This window comes from Oncorhynchus mykiss, chromosome 16, assembly GCF_013265735.2.
Source record: "Oncorhynchus mykiss isolate Arlee chromosome 16, USDA_OmykA_1.1, whole genome shotgun sequence".
Lineage (NCBI taxonomy): Eukaryota > Metazoa > Chordata > Actinopteri > Salmoniformes > Salmonidae > Oncorhynchus > Oncorhynchus mykiss.
This window is the reverse complement of record NC_048580.1, coordinates 74,656,328-74,678,071: the sequence shown is the minus strand read 5'-3', so window position 1 is coordinate 74,678,071 and position 21,744 is coordinate 74,656,328. Positions and strand designations below refer to the sequence as shown.

General features: G+C 33.9%; 1 protein-coding gene across 1 annotated transcript in view; it reads left to right on the top strand.

Annotated features, from left to right (window-relative positions):
- LOC110512152 (membrane-associated guanylate kinase, WW and PDZ domain-containing protein 3-like) overlaps nucleotides 1–20,274 on the top strand; it is a 99,607-nt gene extending 79,333 nt beyond the window's left edge. Inside the window, exons 13-17 of the mRNA XM_036945804.1 lie at nucleotides 756–956; nucleotides 14,166–14,251; nucleotides 14,406–14,555; nucleotides 14,877–15,015; nucleotides 19,143–20,274. Of these exons, the coding sequence (XP_036801699.1) occupies nucleotides 756–956; nucleotides 14,166–14,251; nucleotides 14,406–14,555; nucleotides 14,877–15,015; nucleotides 19,143–20,002 (1,436 nt within the window). The 3' untranslated portion in view covers nucleotides 20,003–20,274. The remainder of the gene's footprint in view (nucleotides 1–755; nucleotides 957–14,165; nucleotides 14,252–14,405; nucleotides 14,556–14,876; nucleotides 15,016–19,142) is intronic.
- The last annotated feature ends 1,470 nt before the right edge of the window (nucleotides 20,275–21,744 follow it).

The following is a 21,744-nucleotide window of genomic DNA, read 5'->3' as shown; positions in this document are numbered from 1 at the left end:
TATCCAGAGTTACTACAGTAGTGAGTCATTTAGCAGACTCTCTGATCCAGAGTCACTACAGTAGTGAGTCATTTAGCAGACTCTTTTTAAAAAATTGTACCCCTTTTTCTCCCCAATTTCGTGGTGTCCAATTGTTATAGTAGCTACTATCTTGTCTCATCGCTACAACTCCCGTACGGGCTCGGGAGAGACGAAGGCTGAATGTCATGCGTCCTCCGATACACAACCCAACCAGCTGTACTGCTTCTTAACACAGCTCGCATCCAACCCGGAAGCCAGCCGCACCAATGTGTCGGAGGCTACACCGTGCACCTGGCAACCTTGGCTAGCGCGCACTGCCACAGGAGTCGCTGGTGCGCGATGAGACCCCTCCCTAACCCGGACGACGCTAGGCCAATTGTGCGTCGCCCCACGGACCTCCCGGTCGTGGCCGGTTACGACAGAGCCTGGGACTCTGATGGCACAGCTGGCGCTGCAGTACAGCGCCCTTAACCACTGCGCCACCCGGGAGGCCCATTAGCAGACTCTCTTATCCAGAGTCACTACAGTAGTGACTGCATCAGTTTTCATACTTTTTCCTTCATTATGTTTACATGTCCTTCCTGATACCTAGAGAGAAACAGAGTTATCTATATACTGTAGTACTCCATAGTACTACACCATACCGTAACTCTTCACCGGTTAACATGGTTAACGACTGACAATACTGATTAAACTCTCTCTCTCTCTCTCCCTCTCTGTCTGCCTCTCTCCAGCCTCGCCCATGCTGTCCCATAGGTTTGTGACTGTGCGTCGGGGCAGCCCTGCGGCCCGGTCAGGTCAGATCCAGCCGGGTGACCAGCTAGAGGCAGTGGAGGGGCGGTCCGTTGTCACCCTGCCTCACAGAGACCTGGCACAGATACTGAGACGTGCCGGAAACACACTCAGGCTCACCATCATACCAAGACTTAACACCAGTGAGTTATATACATACCAGTATCTAGTTATATACATACCAATATCTAGTTATATACCTACCAATATCTAGTTATATACATACCAGTATCTAGTTATATACATACCAATCTCTAGTTATATACATACCAGTATCTAGTTATATACATACCAATATCTAGTTATATACATACCAATATCTAGTTATATACTTACCAATATCTAGTTATATACATACCAATATCTAGTTATATACATACCAATATCTAGTTATATACATACCAATATCTAGTTATATACCTACCAATATCTAGTTATATACCTACCAATATCTAATTATATACATACCAATATCTAGTTATATACATACCAATATCTAGTTATATACCTACCAATATCTAGTTATATACATACCAATATCTAGTTATATAAATACCAATATCTAGTTATATACATACCAATATCTAGTTATATACTTACCAATATCTAGTTATATACATACCAATATCTAGTTATATACATACCAATATCTAGTTATATACATACCAATATCTAGTTATATAAATACCAATATCTAGTTATATACATACCAATATCTAGTTATATACATACCAATATCTAGTTATATCTAGTTATATGCATACCAATATCTAGTTATATACATACCAATATCTAGTTATATACCTACCAATATCTAGTTATATACATACCAATATCTAGTTATATCTAGTTATATACATACCAATATCTAGTTATATCTAGTTATATACATACCAATATCTAGTTATATACATACCAATATCTAGTTATATACCTACCAATATCTAGTTAGATACATACCAATATCTAGTTATATAAATACCAATATCTAGTTATATAAATACCAATATCTAGTTATATACATACCAATATCTAGTTATATACATACCAATATCTAGTTATATCTAGTTATATGCATACCAATATCTAGTTATATACATGCCAATATCTAGTTATATCTAGTTATATACATACCAATATCTAGTTATATCTAGTTATATACATACCAATATCTAGTTATATCTAGTTATATACATGCCAATATATAGTTATATAAATACCAATATCTAGTTATATCTAGTTATATACATACCAATATCTAGTTATATCTAGTTATATAAATACCAATATCTAGTTATATACATACCAATATCTAGTTTTATACATACCAATATCTAGTTATATCTAGTTATATACATACCAATATCTAGTTATATCTAGTTATATACATACCAGTATCTAGTTATATACCTACCAATATCTAGTCATATCTAGTTATATACATACCAATATCTAGTTATATCTAGTTATATACATACCAATATCTAGTTATATCTAGTTATATACATACCAATATCTAGTTATATCTAGTTATATACATGCCAATATCTAGTTATATAAATACCCATATCTAGTTATATCTAGTTATATACATACCAATATCTAGTTATATACATGCCAATATCTAGTTATATACATGCCAATATCTAGTTATATAAATACCAATATCTAGTTATATCTAGTTATATACATACCAATATCTAGTTATATAAATACCAATATCTAATTATATCTAGTTATATACATACCAATATCTAGTTATATACCTACCAATATCTAGTTATATACATACCAATATCTAGTTATATCTAGTTATATACATACCAATATCTAGTTATATCTAGTTATATAAATACCAATATCTAGTTATATACATACCAATATCTAGTTATATACATACCAATATCTAGTTATATCTAGTTATATACATACCAATATCTAGTTATATCTAGTTATATACATACCAATATCTAGTTATATAAATACCAATATCTAGTTATATAAATACCAATATCTAGTTATATCTAGTTATATAAATACCAATATCTAGTTATATACATACCAATATCTAGTTATATACATACCAATATTTAGTTATATACATACCAATATCTAGTTATATCTAGTTATATACATACCAATATCTAGTTATATCTAGTTATATACATCCCAATATCTAGTTATATACCTACCAATATCTAGTTATATACATACCAATATCTAGTTATATAAATACCAATGTCTAGATATATCTAGTTATATACATACCAATATCTAGTTATATACATACCAATATCTAGTTATATACATACCAAATCAAATCAAATCAAATCAAATCAAATTTATTTTATATAGCCCTTCGTACATCAGCTGATATCTCAAAGTGCTGTACAGAAACCCAGCCTAAAATACCAATATCTAGTTATATACCTACCAATATCTAGTTATATACATACCAATATCTAGTTATATACATACCAATATCAGGTTATATACATACCAATATCTAGTTATATACATACCAATGTCTAGTTATATACATACCAATATCTAGTTATATACATACCAATATCTAGTTATATACATACCAATATCTAGTTATATACATACCAATATCTAGTTATATACATACCAATATCTAGTTATATAAATACCAATATCTAATTATATCTAGTTATATACATACCAATATCTAGTTATATACCTACCAATATCTAGTTATATACATACAATATCTAGTTATATCTAGTTATATACATACCAATATCTAGTTATATAAATACCAATATCTAGTTATATCTAGTTATATACATACCAATATCTAGTTATATACCTACCAATATCTAGTTATATACATACCAATATCTAGTTATATACCTACCAATATCTAGTTATATACATACCAATATCTAGTTATATACATACCAATATCTAGTTATATACCTACCAATATCTAGTTATATACATACCAATATCTAGTTATATACATACCAATATCTAGTTATATACATACCAATATCTAGTTATATACATACCAATATCTAGTTATATCTAGTTATATACATACAATATCTAGTTATATCTAGTTATATACATACCAATATCTAGTTATATAAATACCAATATCTAGTTATATCTAGTTATATACATACCAATATCTAGTTATATACCTACCAATATCTAGTTATATACATACCAATATCTAGTTATATACATACCAATATCAGGTTATATACATACCAATATCTAGTTATATACATACCAATGTCTAGTTATATACATACCAATATCTAGTTATATACATACCAATATCTAGTTATATACATACCAATATCTAGTTATATACATACCAATATCTAGTTATATACATACCAATATCTAGTTATATAAATACCAATATCTAATTATATCTAGTTATATACATACCAATATCTAGTTATATACCTACCAATATCTAGTTATATACATACAATATCTAGTTATATCTAGTTATATACATACCAATATCTAGTTATATAAATACCAATATCTAGTTATATCTAGTTATATACATACCAATATCTAGTTATATACCTACCAATATCTAGTTATATACATACCAATATCTAGTTATATACATACCAATATCAGGTTATATACATACCAATATCTAGTTATATACATACCAATATCTAGTTATATACATACCAATATCTAGTTATATACATACCAATATCTAGTTATATACCTACCAATATCTAGTTATATACATACCAATATCTAGTTATATACATACCAATATCAGGTTATATACATACCAATATCTAGTTATATGCATACCAATATCTAGTTATATACCTACCAATATCTAGTTATATACATACCAATATCTAGTTATATACCTACCAATATCTAGTTATATACATACCAATATCTAGTTATATACATACCAATATCTAGTTATATACATACCAATATCTAGTTATATACATACCAATATCTAGTTATATCTAGTTATATACATACAATATCTAGTTATATCTAGTTATATACATACCAATATCTAGTTATATAAATACCAATATCTAGTTATATCTAGTTATATACATACCAATATCTAGTTATATACCTACCAATATCTAGTTATATACATACCAATATCTAGTTATATACATACCAATATCAGGTTATATACATACCAATATCTAGTTATATTCATACCAATGTCTAGTTATATACATACCAATATCTAGTTATATACATACCAATATCTAGTTATATACATACCAATATCTAGTTATATACATACCAATATCTAGTTATATACATACCAATATCTAGTTATATAAATACCAATATCTAATTATATCTAGTTATATACATACCAATATCTAGTTATATACCTACCAATATCTAGTTATATACATACAATATCTAGTTATATCTAGTTATATACATACCAATATCTAGTTATATAAATACCAATATCTAGTTATATACATACCAATATCTAGTTATATACATACCAATATCTAGTTATATACCTACCAATATCTAGTTATATACATACCAATATCTAGTTATATACATACCAATATCAGGTTATATACATACCAATATCTAGTTATATGCATACCAATATCTAGTTATATCTAGTTATATACATACCAATATCTAGTTATATACCTACCAATATCTAGTTATATACATACCAATATCTAGTTATATACATACCAATATCAGGTTATATACATACCAATATCTAGTTATATACATACCAATATCTAGTTATATACATACCAATATCTAGTTATATACATACCAATATCTAGTTATATACCTACCAATATCTAGTTATATACATACCAATATCTAGTTATATACATACCAATATCAGGTTATATACATACCAATATCTAGTTATATGCATACCAATATCTAGTTATATACCTACCAATATCTAGTTATATACATACCAATATCTAGTTATATACATACCAATATCTAGTTATATACCTACCAATATCTAGTTATATACATACCAATATCTAGTTATATAAATACCAATATCTAGTTATATCTAGTTATATACATAACAATATCTAGTTATATCTAGTTATATACATACCAATATCTAGTTATATACATACCAATATCTAGTTATATACATTCCAATATCTAGTTATATTAATACCAATATCTATTTATATCTAGTTATATAAATACCAATATCTAGTTATATCTAGTTATATACCTACCAATATCTAGTTATATACCTACCAATATCTAGTTATATACATACCTATATCTAGTTATATCTAGTTAAATAAATACCAATATCTAGTTATATACCTACCAATATCTAGTTATATACATACCAATATCTAGTTATATAAATACCAATATCTAGTTATATACATACCAATATCTAGTTATATACCTACCAATATCTAGTTATATACCTACCAATATCTAGTTATATACATACCAATATCTAGTTATATAAATACCAATATTTAGTTATATACATACCAATATCTAGTTATATCTAGTTATATAAATACCAATATCTAGTTATATCTAGTTATATACATACCAATATCTAGTTATATACCTACCAATATCTAGTTATATACATACCAATATCTAGTTATATAAATACCAATATTTAGTTATATACATACCAATATCTAGTTATATCTAGTTATATAAATACCAATATCTAGTTATATCTAGTTATATACATACCAATATCTAGTTATATACCTACCAATATCTAGTTATATACCTACCAATATCTAGTTATATACATACCAATATCTAGTTATATACATACCAATATCAGGTTATATACATACCAATATATAGTTATATACATACCAATATCTAGTTATATACATACCAATATCTAGTTATATACATACCAATATCTAGTTATATACATACCAATATCAGGTTATATACATACCAATATCTAGTTATATGCATACCAATATCTAGTTATATACCTACCAATATCTAGTTATATACATACCAATATCTAGTTATATACATACCAATATCTAGTTATATACCTACCAATATCTAGTTATATACATACCAATATCTAGTTATATAAATACCCATATCTAGTTATATCTAGTTATATACATAACAATATCTAGTTATATCTAGTTATATACATACCAATATCTAGTTATATACATACCAATATCTAGTTATATACATTCCAATATCTAGTTATATTAATACCAATATCTAGTTATATCTAGTTATATAAATACCAATATCTAGTTATATCTAGTTATATACCTACCAATATCTAGTTATATACCTACCAATATCTAGTTATATACATACCTATATCTAGTTATATCTAGTTAAATAAATACCAATATCTAGTTATATACCTACCAATATCTAGTTATATACATACCAATATCTAGTTATATAAATACCAATATTTAGTTATATACATACCAATATCTAGTTATATCTAGTTATATAAATACCAATATCTAGTTATATCTAGTTATATACATACCAATATCTAGTTATATACCTACCAATATCTAGTTATATCTAGTTATATACATAACAATATCTAGTTATATCTAGTTATATACATACCAATATCTAGTTATATACATACCAATATCTAGTTATATACATACCAATATCTAGTTATATACCTACCAATATCTAGTTATATACATACCAATATCTAGTTATATACATACCAATATCAGGTTATATACATACCAATATCTAGTTATATACATACCAATATCTAGTTATATACATACCAATATCTAGTTATATACATACCAATATCTAGTTATATACCTACCAATATCTAGTTATATACATACCAATATCTAGTTATATACATACCAATATCAGGTTATATACATACCAATATCTAGTTATATGCATACCAATATCTAGTTATATACCTACCAATATCTAGTTATATACATACCAATATCTAGTTATATACCTACCAATATCTAGTTATATACATACCAATATCTAGTTATATACATACCAATATCTAGTTATATACATACCAATATCTAGTTATATACATACCAATATCTAGTTATATCTAGTTATATACATACAATATCTAGTTATATCTAGTTATATACATACCAATATCTAGTTATATAAATACCAATATCTAGTTATATCTAGTTATATACATACCAATATCTAGTTATATACCTACCAATATCTAGTTATATACATACCAATATCTAGTTATATACATACCAATATCAGGTTATATACATACCAATATCTAGTTATATTCATACCAATGTCTAGTTATATACATACCAATATCTAGTTATATACATACCAATATCTAGTTATATACATACCAATATCTAGTTATATACATACCAATATCTAGTTATATACATACCAATATCTAGTTATATAAATACCAATATCTAATTATATCTAGTTATATACATACCAATATCTAGTTATATACCTACCAATATCTAGTTATATACATACAATATCTAGTTATATCTAGTTATATACATACCAATATCTAGTTATATAAATACCAATATCTAGTTATATCTAGTTATATACATACCAATATCTAGTTATATACCTACCAATATCTAGTTATATACATACCAATATCTAGTTATATACATACCAATATCAGGTTATATACATACCAATATCTAGTTATATACATACCAATATCTAGTTATATACATACCAATATCTAGTTATATACATACCAATATCTAGTTATATACCTACCAATATCTAGTTATATACATACCAATATCTAGTTATATACATACCAATATCAGGTTATATACATACCAATATCTAGTTATATGCATACCAATATCTAGTTATATACCTACCAATATCTAGTTATATACATACCAATATCTAGTTATATACATACCAATATCTAGTTATATACCTACCAATATCTAGTTATATACATACCAATATCTAGTTATATAAATACCAATATCTAGTTATATCTAGTTATATACATAACAATATCTAGTTATATCTAGTTATATACATACCAATATCTAGTTATATACATACCAATATCTAGTTATATACATTCCAATATCTAGTTATATTAATACCAATATCTAGTTATATCTAGTTATATAAATACCAATATCTAGTTATATCTAGTTATATACCTACCAATATCTAGTTATATACCTACCAATATCTAGTTATATACATACCTATATCTAGTTATATCTAGTTAAATAAATACCAATATCTAGTTATATACCTACCAATATCTAGTTATATACATACCAATATCTAGTTATATAAATACCAATATCTAGTTATATACATACCAATATCTAGTTATATACCTACCAATATCTAGTTATATACCTACCAATATCTAGTTATATACATACCAATATCTAGTTATATAAATACCAATATTTAGTTATATACATACCAATATCTAGTTATATCTAGTTATATAAATACCAATATCTAGTTATATCTAGTTATATACATACCAATATCTAGTTATATACCTACCAATATCTAGTTATATACATACCAATATCTAGTTATATAAATACCAATATTTAGTTATATACATACCAATATCTAGTTATATCTAGTTATATAAATACCAATATCTAGTTATATCTAGTTATATACATACCAATATCTAGTTATATACCTACCAATATCTAGTTATATACCTACCAATATCTAGTTATATACATACCAATATCTAGTTATATACATACCAATATCAGGTTATATACATACCAATATATAGTTATATACATACCAATATCTAGTTATATACATACCAATATCTAGTTATATACATACCAATATCTAGTTATATACATACCAATATCAGGTTATATACATACCAATATCTAGTTATATGCATACCAATATCTAGTTATATACCTACCAATATCTAGTTATATACATACCAATATCTAGTTATATACATACCAATATCTAGTTATATACCTACCAATATCTAGTTATATACATACCAATATCTAGTTATATAAATACCCATATCTAGTTATATCTAGTTATATACATAACAATATCTAGTTATATCTAGTTATATACATACCAATATCTAGTTATATACATACCAATATCTAGTTATATACATTCCAATATCTAGTTATATTAATACCAATATCTAGTTATATCTAGTTATATAAATACCAATATCTAGTTATATCTAGTTATATACCTACCAATATCTAGGTATATACCTACCAATATCTAGTTATATACATACCTATATCTAGTTATATCTAGTTAAATAAATACCAATATCTAGTTATATACCTACCAATATCTAGTTATATACATACCAATATCTAGTTATATAAATACCAATATTTAGTTATATACATACCAATATCTAGTTATATCTAGTTATATAAATACCAATATCTAGTTATATCTAGTTATATACATACCAATATCTAGTTATATACCTACCAATATCTAGTTATATCTAGTTATATACATAACAATATCTAGTTATATCTAGTTATATACATACCAATATCTAGTTATATACATACCAATATCTAGTTATATACATTCCAATATCTAGTTATATTAATACCAATATCTAGTTATATCTAGTTATATAAATACCAATATCTAGTTATATCTAGTTATATACCTACCAATATCTAGTTATATACCTACCAATATCTAGTTATATACATACCTATATCTAGTTATATCTAGTTAAATAAATACCAATATCTAGTTATATACCTACCAATATCTAGTTATATACATACCAATATCTAGTTATATAAATACCAATATCTAGATATATACATACCAATATCTAGTTATATACCTACCAATATCTAGTTATATACCTACCAATATCTAGTTATATACATACCAATATCTAGTTATATAAATACCAATATTTAGTTATATACATACCAATATCTAGTTATATCTAGTTATATAAATACCAATATCTAGTTATATCTAGTTATATACATAACAATATCTAGTTATATCTAGTTATATACATACCAATATCTAGTTATATACATACCAATATCTAGTTATATACATTCCAATATCTAGTTATATTAATACCAATATCTAGTTATATCTAGTTATATAAATACCAATATCTAGTTATATCTAGTTATATACCTACCAATATCTAGTTATATACCTACCAATATCTAGTTATATACATACCTATATCTAGTTATATCTAGTTAAATAAATACCAATATCTAGTTATATACCTACCAATATCTAGTTATATACATACCAATATCTAGTTATATAAATACCAATATCTAGATATATACATACCAATATCTAGTTATATACCTACCAATATCTAGTTATATACCTACCAATATCTAGTTATATACATACCAATATCTAGTTATATAAATACCAATATTTAGTTATATACATACCAATATCTAGTTATATCTAGTTATATAAATACCAATATCTAGTTATATCTAGTTATATACATACCAATATCTAGTTATATACCTACCAATATCTAGTTATATACATACCAATATCTAGTTATATAAATACCAATATTTAGTTATATACATACCAATATCTAGTTATATCTAGTTATATAAATACCAATATCTAGTTATATCTAGTTATATACATACCAATATCTAGTTATATACCTACCAATATCTAGTTATATACATACCAATATCTAGTTATATACATACCAATATCTAGTTATATACATACCAACATCTAGTTATATACCTACCAATATCTAGTTATATACCTACCAATATCTAGTTATATACATACCAATATCTAGTTATATAAATACCAATATCTAGTTATATCTAGTTATATACATACCAGTATCTAGTTATATCTAGTTATATACATACCAATATCTAGTTATACACATACCAATATCTAGTTATATACCTACCAATATCTAGTTATATACATACCAATATCTAGTTATATACATACCAATATCTAGTTATATAAATACCAATATCTAGTTATATACATACCAATATCTAGTTATATAAATACCAATATCTAGTTATATACATACCAATATCTAGTTATATACATACCAATATCTAGTTATATACATACCAATATCTAGTTATATCTAGTTATATACATACCAATATCTAGTTATATAAATACCAATATCTAGTTATATACCTACCAATATCTAGTTATATCTAGTTATATACATACCAATATCTAGTTATATAAATAACAATATCTAGTTATATACATACCAATATCTAGTTATATAAATACCAATATGTAGTTATATAAATACCAATATCTAGTTATATACATACCAATATCTAGTTATATACATACCAATATCTAGTTATATAAATACCAATATCTAGTTATATCTAGTTATATACATACCAATATCTAGTTATATACCTACCAATATCTAGTTATATACATACCAATATCTAGTTATATACATACCCATATCTAGTTATATACATACCAATATCTAGTTATATTAATACCAATATCTAGTTATATACATACCAATATCTAGTTATATACCTACCAATATCTAGTTATATGCATACCAATATCTAGTTATATACATACCAATATCTAGTTATATACATACCAATATCTAGTTATATACATACCAATATCTAGTTATATACATACCTATATCTAGTTATATACATACCTATATCTAGTTATATACATACCAATATCTAGTTATATCTAGTTATATACCTACCAATATCTAGTTATATACATACCAATATCTAGTTATATACATACCAATATCTAGTTATATACATACCTATATCTAGTTATATACATACCAATATCTAGTTATATACCTACCAATATCTAATTATATACCTACCAATATCTAGTTATATCTAGTTACATGTCACCCTCCCAGGAGAGGGGGTGACCTTGATAATTTATTGTTAAGAACAAATTCTTATTTACAATAACAGCCAACCGGGGAACAGTGGGTTAACTGCCTTATTCAGGGGCAGAACGACAGTTTTTTACCTTGTCAGCTCGGGGACTCGATCCAGTTATTGGCCCAATGTTCTAACCACTAGGCTACCTACTGGTTACTGGCCCAACGCTCTAACCACTAGACTACCTGCTGGTTACTGGCCCAACGCTCTAACCACTAGGCTACCTGCTCGTTACTACTCCTCTAATCAGTCTTCCCTTAGACTCCTCTAATCAGTCTTCCCTTAGACTCCTCTAATCAGTCTTCCCTTAGAGTCCTCTAATCTGTCTTCCCTTAGAGTCCTCTAATCTGTCTTCCCTTAGAGTCCTCTAATCAGTCTTCCCTTAGAGACCTCTAATCAGTCTTCCCTTAGAGTCCTCTAATCAGTCTTCCCTTAGAGTCCTCTAATCAGTCTTCCCTTAGAGTCCTCTAATCAGTCTTCCCTTAGACTCCTCTAATCAGTCTTCCCTTAGAGTCCTCTAATCAGTCTTCCCTTAGACTCCTCTAATCAGTCTTCCCTTAGACTCCTCTAATCAGTCTTCCCTTAGAGTCCTCTAATCTGTCTTCCCTTAGAGTCCTCTAATCTGTCTTCCCTTAGAGTCCTCTAATCAGTCTTCCCTTAGAGTCATCTAATCAGTCTTCCCTTAGACTCCTCTAATCAGTCTTCCCTTAGAGTCCTCTAATCAGTCTTCCCTTAGACTCCTATAATCAGTCTTCCCTTAGACTCCTCTAATCAGTCTTCCCTTAGACTCCTCTAATCAGTCTTCCCTTAGACTCCTCTAATCTGTCTTCCCTTAGACTCCTCTAATCAGTCTTCCCTTAGACTCCTCTAATCAGTCTTCCCTTAGACTCCTCTAATCAGTCTTCCCTTAAACTCCTCTAATCTGTCTTCCCTTAGACTCCTCTAATCTGTCTTCCCTTAGACTCCTCTAATCTGTCTTCCCTTAGACTCCTCTAATCAGTCTTCCCTTAGACTCCTCTAATCAGTCTTCCCTTAGACTCCTTTAATCAGTCTTCCCTTAGACTCCTCTAATCTGTCTTCCCTTAGACTCCTCTAATCAGTCTTCCTTTAGACTCCTCTAATCTGTCTTCCCTTAGACTCCTCTAATCTGTCTTCCCTTAGACTCCTCTAATCAGTCTTCCCTTAGAGTCCTCTAATCAGTCTTCCCTTAGAGTCCTCTAATCAGTCTTCCCTTAGAGTCCTCTAATCTGTCTTCCCTTAGACTCCTCTAATCTGTCTTCCCTTAGACTCCTCTAATCAGTCTTCCCTTAGAGTCCTCTAATCAGTCTTTCCTTAGAGTCCTCTAATCAGTCTTCCCTTAGAGTCCTCTAATCTGTCTTCCCTTAGACTCCTCTAATCTGTCAGAAGGCCCAGAGTTAGAGGCTGACGGCAGGACAAGGAAAAGCCACAGACGGAGGCCCAAGGTGAGGCTTGTATGTGCATTTTTTATTTATTTATTCATAGTTGTTTTGTGTGTCCATCATGTCAGATAATTTCCTCTCTAATAATTTGGTGTATTTACAATTGCCCGGTCAATCCCAGAACGATAGTATCATCTTTCTGTCCTTTCTAACTCTCTCCTTCTAGCAGCAGGACCAGCGTTACTATAGTGCAGACCTAGAGAGAGGTCCTACAGGTTTTGGCTTCAGTCTGCGGGGGGGCAGTGAGTACAACATGGGCCTGTATGTCCTGGGACTGATGGAGGGAGGACCTGCCTCGCGCAGCCACAAGATACAGGTGAGATAGTCAGCTGGGTGTGTTGGGGACTGATTTAGGGAGGACCTGCCTCGCGCAGCCACAAGATACAGGTGAGACAGTCAGCTGGGTGTGTTGGGGACTGATGAAGGGAGGGTCTGCTTCGCGCAGCCACAAGATACAGGTGAGATAGTCATCTGGGTATGTGTGTGTGTGTGTGTGTCTGTGTGTGTGTGTGTGTGTGTGTGTGTGTGTGTGTGTGTGTGTGTGTGTGTGTGTGTGTGTGTGTGTGTGTGTGTGTGTGTGTGTGTGTGTGTGTGGTAGTTGTCGTTGTGTAACCTGTATTGTATTGCTGTGGTGTAGGTGAGTGACCAGCTGGTGGAGATAAATGGTGACAGTACAACAGGAATGACCCACAGCCAGGCCGTAGAGCAGATAAGAAGAGGAGGACATCGTATACACCTGGTACTGAAGAAAGGAAACGGATACGTCCCAGACTATGGTAAGAGACAGGGAGGAAGGATACGTCCCAGACTATGGTAAGAGACAGGGAGGAAGGATACGTCCCAGACTATGGTAAGAGACAGGGAAGGATATGTCCCAGACTATGGTAAGAGACAGGGAGGAAGGATACGTCCCAGACTATGGTAAGAGACAGGGAGGAAGGATACGTCCCAGACTATGGTAAGAGACAGGGAAGGATATGTCCCAGACTATGGTAAGAGACAGGGAGGAAGGATGCGTCCCAGACTATGGTAAGAGACAGGGAGGAAGGATATGTCCCAGACTATGGTAAGAGACAGGGAGGAAGGATACGTCCCAGACTATGGTAAGAGACAGGGAAGGATACGTCCCAGACTATGGTAAGAGACAGGGAAGGATACGTCCCAGACTATGGTAAGAGACAGGGAAGGATACGTCCCAGACTATGGTAAGAGACAGGGAGGAAGGATACGTCCCAGACTATGGTAAGAGACAGGGAGGAAGGATACGTCCCAGACTATGGTAAGAGACAGGGAAGGATATGTCCCAGACTATGGTAAGATACAGGGAGGAAGGATACGTCCCAGACTATGGTAAGAGACAGGGAGGAAAGATACGTCCCAGACTATGGTAAGAGACAGGGAGGAAGGATACGTCCCAGACTATGGTAAGAGACAGGGAAGGATACGTCCCAGACTATGGTAAGAGACAGGGAAGGATACGTCCCAGACTATGGTAAGAGACAGGGAAGGATACGTCCCAGACTATGGTAAGAGACAGGGAAGGATATGTCCCAGACTATGGTAAGAGACAGGGAAGGGAGAAAGGATACGTCCCAGACTATGGTAAGAGACAGGGAGGAAGGATACGTCCCAGACTATGGTAAGAGACAGGGAAGGATACGTCCCAGACTATGGTAAGAGACAGGGAGGAAGGATACGTCCCAGACTATGGTAAGAGACAGGGAAGGGAGGAAGGATATGTCCCAGACTATTGTAAGAGACAGGGAAGGATACGTCCCAGACTATGGTAAGAGACAGGGAGGAAGGATACGTCCCAGACTATGGTAAGAGACAGGGAGGATGGATACGTCCCAGACTATGGTAAGAGACAGGGAGGAAGGATACGTCCCAGACTATGGTAAGAGACAGGGAAGGGAGGAAGTATACGTCCCAGAATATGGTAAAAGACAGGGAAGGATACGTCCCAGACTATGGTAAGAGTCAGGGTAGGGAGGAAAGATACGTCACAGACTATGGTGAGAGACAGGGATGAAGGATACGTCCCAGACTATGGTAAGAGACAGGGTAGGGAGGAAGGATATGTCCCAGACTATGGTAAGAGACAGGGAGGAAGGATATTTCCCAGACTATGGTAAGAGACAGGGAAGAAGGATACGTCCCAGACTATGGTAAGAGACAGGGAGGAAGGGAGGATACGTCCCAGACTATGGTAAGAGACAGGGAGAAAGGGAGGATACGTCCTAGACTATGGTAAGAGACAGGCAGGAAGGGAGGATACGTCCCAGACTATGGTGAGAGACAGGGAGGAAGGATACGTCCCAGACTATGGTAAGAGACAGGGTAGGGAGGAAGGATATGTCCCAGACTATGGTAAGAGACAGGGAAGGGAGGAAGGATATGTCCCAGACTATGGTAAGAGACAGGGAGGAAGGATATGTCCCAGACTATGGTAAGAGACAGGGAGGATGGATATGTCCCAGACTATGGTAAGAGAGTGGGAGGAAGGATACGTCCCAGACTTTGGTAAGAGACAGGGAGGAAGGAAGGATATGTCCCAGACTATGGTAACAGAGAGGGAGGAAGGATACGTCCCAGACTATGGTAAGAGACAGGGATGAAGGAAGGATATGTCCCAGACTATGGTAAGAGACAGGGAGGAAGGGAGGATACGTCCCAGACTATGGTAAGAGACAGGGAGGAAGGGAGGCTACATCCCAGACTATGGTAAGAGACAGGGAGGAAGGAAGGATATGTCCCAGACTTTGGTAAGAGACAGGGAGGAAGGGAGGATACATCCCAGACTATGGTAAGAGACAGGGAGGAAGGGAGGATACGTCCCAGACAATGGTAAGAGACAGGAAGGAAGGAAGGATATGTCCCAGACTATGGTAAGAGACAGGGAGGAAGGGAGGATACATCCCAGACTATGGTAAGAGACAGGGAGGAAGGGAGGATACATCCCAGACTATGGTAAGAGACAGGCAGGAAGGGAGGATACGTCCTAGACTATGGTAAGAGACAGGGAGGAAGGAAGGATACGTCCCAGACTATGGTAAGAGACAGGGAGGAAGGAAGGATACGTCCCAGACTATGGTAAGAGACAGGGAGGAAGGGAGGATAGGTCCCAGACTATGTTAAGAGACAGGGAGCAAGGGAGGATACTTCCCAGACTATGGTAAGAGACAGGGAGGAAGGAAGGATATGTCCCAGACTATGGTAAGAGACAGGGAGGAAGGGAGGATACGTCCCAGACTATGGTAAGAGACAGGGAGGAAGGGAGGATACGTCCCAGACTATGGTAAGAGACTGGGAGGGGAGGTGGGTGAGACATAAGAGAAACCTAACAAAGATCCATTTGGGATGTAAACTGTTTGTGCGTCTCGGTGAAGGACATGACTATTGCTAGAACATTAGACAGCATCTAAAACCCTGATTGGTTTCTTGGTGACCTTTATTGACCCATTCTGGATAGTTCTCAGAGTCTCAGAGTCTCAGAGTCTCAGTGTCTCAGAGTCTCAGAGTCTCAGTGTCTCAGAGACTCAGAGTCTCAGAGTCTCAGAGTCTCAGTGTCTCAGTGTCTCAGAGTCTCAGAGTCTCAGAGTCTCAGAGACTCAGTGTCTCAGTGTCTCAGTCTCAGTGTCTCAGAGTCTCAGTGTCTCAGAGTCTCAGTTCCTCAGTGTCTCAGTTCTCAGAGTGTTGGTTCTTCCTGACTTTCTTATTTCTTATTTCCTATTTCTCTCTTTTTCCTGACCGTACATGTGGTCTCCTTCCTTCTTTGTCCCTTTCTTTCCCTCTCCTCTATATGGCCCTCTCCTCTTTATGTCCCTCTCCTCTATATGTCCCTCCTCCCTCTCAGTGGAGCTCTCCAGCCTGTCTCTGTGTATGACCAACTCTAAGCAGGGAGAGCCTTGTTTTTATGTCATCGGCAGAACAGAGAATACGCGGTTGGTATCCCTTCCTGTTAGTCTTCTTCTCTTTGATTTCTGTTCTAGAACCACTCATCTTGATCTATGCCACTTAGTAGACCTTGTTATCCATTCTAGTATGTGAATCCTGCGTGAATTGAACAAACAACCTTAGCGTTGCTAGTGCCACACTCTTCCCAACTGAACCATACAGTCTGAACCACATATTCTTGTTGTCCTGAGTTACATTATCAAGAGGTAAACGGCAGGGTTGTCTCTTATGTTCATGTTTATTCGCTCTTGTACATAATTTCTATGCACAGGGAGTCGTACCTCCAGACCTATGGAATATACATATATTTATATACCACTCATATTCATATAGGATCCAACAGTACACTATCACAAAGTGTAGTTGTGATAGATCTAGGTTTGAAAAAAACTCTGTCTTTCACAAAATTCCCTGTTTTTCCAGAAATCTTGATTGGATGTTTTCCCGATTTCATGCTTATTCCCTTGCAATTTAAAAAAATCTTCCAACCAGGATTTTGGGAAAAACAGGCAATTTTGCAAAAATGTCCAGAATTTTATAAACCTAGATTTAATTGAATAAAAGTTGTTGTTCAGCCTCTATAATCATTGTATTTCAGTAGAAACATCAGTCGTGTTATCTCAGTGATGAATTACAGTACTTAGGCTTGCTGAAACAAAGATAATGAAATGAACAGACTTGGTGTTTCTATTCTGAAGGCCACGAGGTTTGCTATTCTCTACATGTTCATCCCATCTCATCGTCACCTGTTTTGTTTTACTTCAAACTTGGATAACACTGTTTGTTTTAAACTAGAGACTGGTTTCTAATGTGTGTTATCACCTCTCCCTCTGCACCCCACCCCTCTTTCATATATTTTTCTTGTCCCCCCCCCCCTCTCTCTCTCTCTCTCTCTCTCTCTCTCTCTCTCTCTCTCTCTCTCTCTCTCTCTCTCTCTCTCTCTCAGACCATGATCCCAGATCAGTCTCCTTCTCTCTCTACCCAGAGGATGCGGGTGTGGCTGCAGTAGATAAGACGCGCTCCCTGCCAAGGAAGAGTGAAAGGCTGGATAGAGGAGGAGGGGAGAGGCAGAGTAAAAGAGGTAGTCTGGGGGGAATGAGGAGAAGAGGAGGAGGTACTCCTGACACAGACCTGGATTGGCCCGAGGAGGAGGGTCAGGTGGTCAGTCACAGAGGTGAGAGTTTAGGGGATAAGGACAACGGGAAACGCACCCAGAGTTTACCCAAGAACAGACAGGAAGTAGAGGAGGAGGAGGTGAGGCCCAGCGAGTCCAAACAGAGGTCAAAACAGCAGAGGAGCAGGGAAATGCAGAGTAAGGGGAAGAAGAACAGGAGAGATAGGGGAGATGAGACAGAGGAGCTTCCCATCAGAAACACAGGTGAAGGTAAGAGGGAAGAGAGGAGGAGGGAGAGAGAGAGGGAGACGGAGGTAGAGGATTCCAGACCTGCAGAGAGAGTTCCCTTCTCCTTCCCCAAGCCGCTGCAGGATGGAGAGGCTGAGCTGTCTAATGCAGAGTCAGGGGCAACAAGCACCTCCGGAGACAGCTTCTCTGACCAGGTCAGCATGTCTGCAGCTAGCATCTTCGGTTCCACCGCCCAAGACCCCAGAGACCAGAGAGGAGACCCCTGGAGCACCCAGTCATGGCTCCGGGCCAACCATGCATCCCACACCCCAGGCCCCTGGAGCAGCACACAGCCACAGAGGGCCACCTACAACAGTCCCTGGATTAAACCTGACCTGCAGACGTCTCAGGTTTTGGTGGGACACAGACTGACAGGAAACAGGCTGAGAGGTCTTGACCTGTAGATGATAGATAATCCTGTTTAGAGGTTTCCTGGATTATTTACTCGTAATTCCAGAATTTGTCCAACCAGGATTTCTAGAAAACCTGGGAATTTACCTCCTGTCTGGGACACTTCCCTGACCACTGCACCACCCAATGACCTGTTATCCCACCTCTTGACCAGGACACATCATCATACCCATGATTCTACCTACCTAACACCATTGCCTATAGAGGTCCACTATCATATTGGAGCTATATCATAATGAGTGGTATTATCTTCAACATAATCATTGTCATCACAACTTTTTTTAGAATGGATATGCAAGTAACAACAACATCAAACCCTCTCTACAAACCAGACAGCAGCTACATCAAACATCTCCTCATATCAACCCTCTCTACAAACCAGACAGCAGCTACATCAAACATCTCCTCATATCAACCCTCTCTACAAGCCAGACAGCAGCTACATCAAACATCTCCTCATATCAACCCTCTCTACAAACCAGACAGCAGCTACATCAAACATCTCCTCATATCCACCCTCTCTACAAACCAGACAGCAGCTACATCAAACATCTCCTCATATCCACCCTCTCTACAAACCAGACAGCAGCTACATCAAACATCTCCTCATATCCACCCTCTCTACAAACCAGAATGGATTGTTGGCACCGCCTAGAGGCTATAGTGATGTATTGTAATATGAGGAGCGCACCACTATGTTAACATTATAATATTCCACTTTGTTTATATCATATCATGTTTGCATTATATTTTATGTAGATGATTTATTTAATTTTTTGGTTGTAAAAATATTTGACTGAGATTTTAGATAAATGATTTGCCTCCTGCTTGCTTATCGTGGATTGTAAATGCTTCTCCTTCACCTCTTTCACATGAAGTCTTAGGATGTGGTGTTACAGATGTCTGGGGGACAGTAATTATGTTGTCATATATATAGTTGAGAAAAGCTGGTAACTTTCCCAAAAATCTCGTTACATTCCCCACATCTCCTGGTTCCAGAAAACCCTATTGGAAGATGTCTGGAATCAGGATAAGCAGAACTTCTGAAATCCTCCAATCGGGACTTCAGGAAAACCTGGAAAGTTTTGGGAAAGTTACCGTTATACAGTTGAAGTCGGAAGTTTACATACACTTAGGTTGGAGTCATTTAAAACTCGTTTTTCAACCACTCCACAAATTTCTTGTTAACAAACTGTAGTTTTGGCAAGTCGGTTAGGACATCTACTTTGTGCATGACACAAGTCATTTTTCCAACAATTGTTTACAGAAAGATTATTTCACTTATAATTCACTGTATCACAATTCCAGTGGGTCAGAAGTTTACATACACTAAGTTGACTGTGCCTTTAAACAGCTTGGAAAATTCCAGACAATGATGTCATGGCTTTAGAAGCTTCTGATAGGCTAATTGACATCATTTGAGTCAATTGGAGGTGTACCTGTGGATGTATTTGAAGGCCTACCATCAAACTCAGTGGCTCTTTGCTTGACATCATGGGAAAATCTAAAGAAATCAGCCATGAGCTAAGAAAAAATATTGTAGACCTCCACTGGTCTGATTCATCCTTGGGAGCAATTTCCAAATGCCTGAAGGTACCACATTCATCTGTACAAACAATAGTACGCAAGTATAAACACCATGGGACCACACAGCCATCATACCACTCAGGAAGGAGACTCGTTCTGTCTCCTAGAGATAAACGTACTTTGGTGCGAAAAATGCAAATCAATCCCA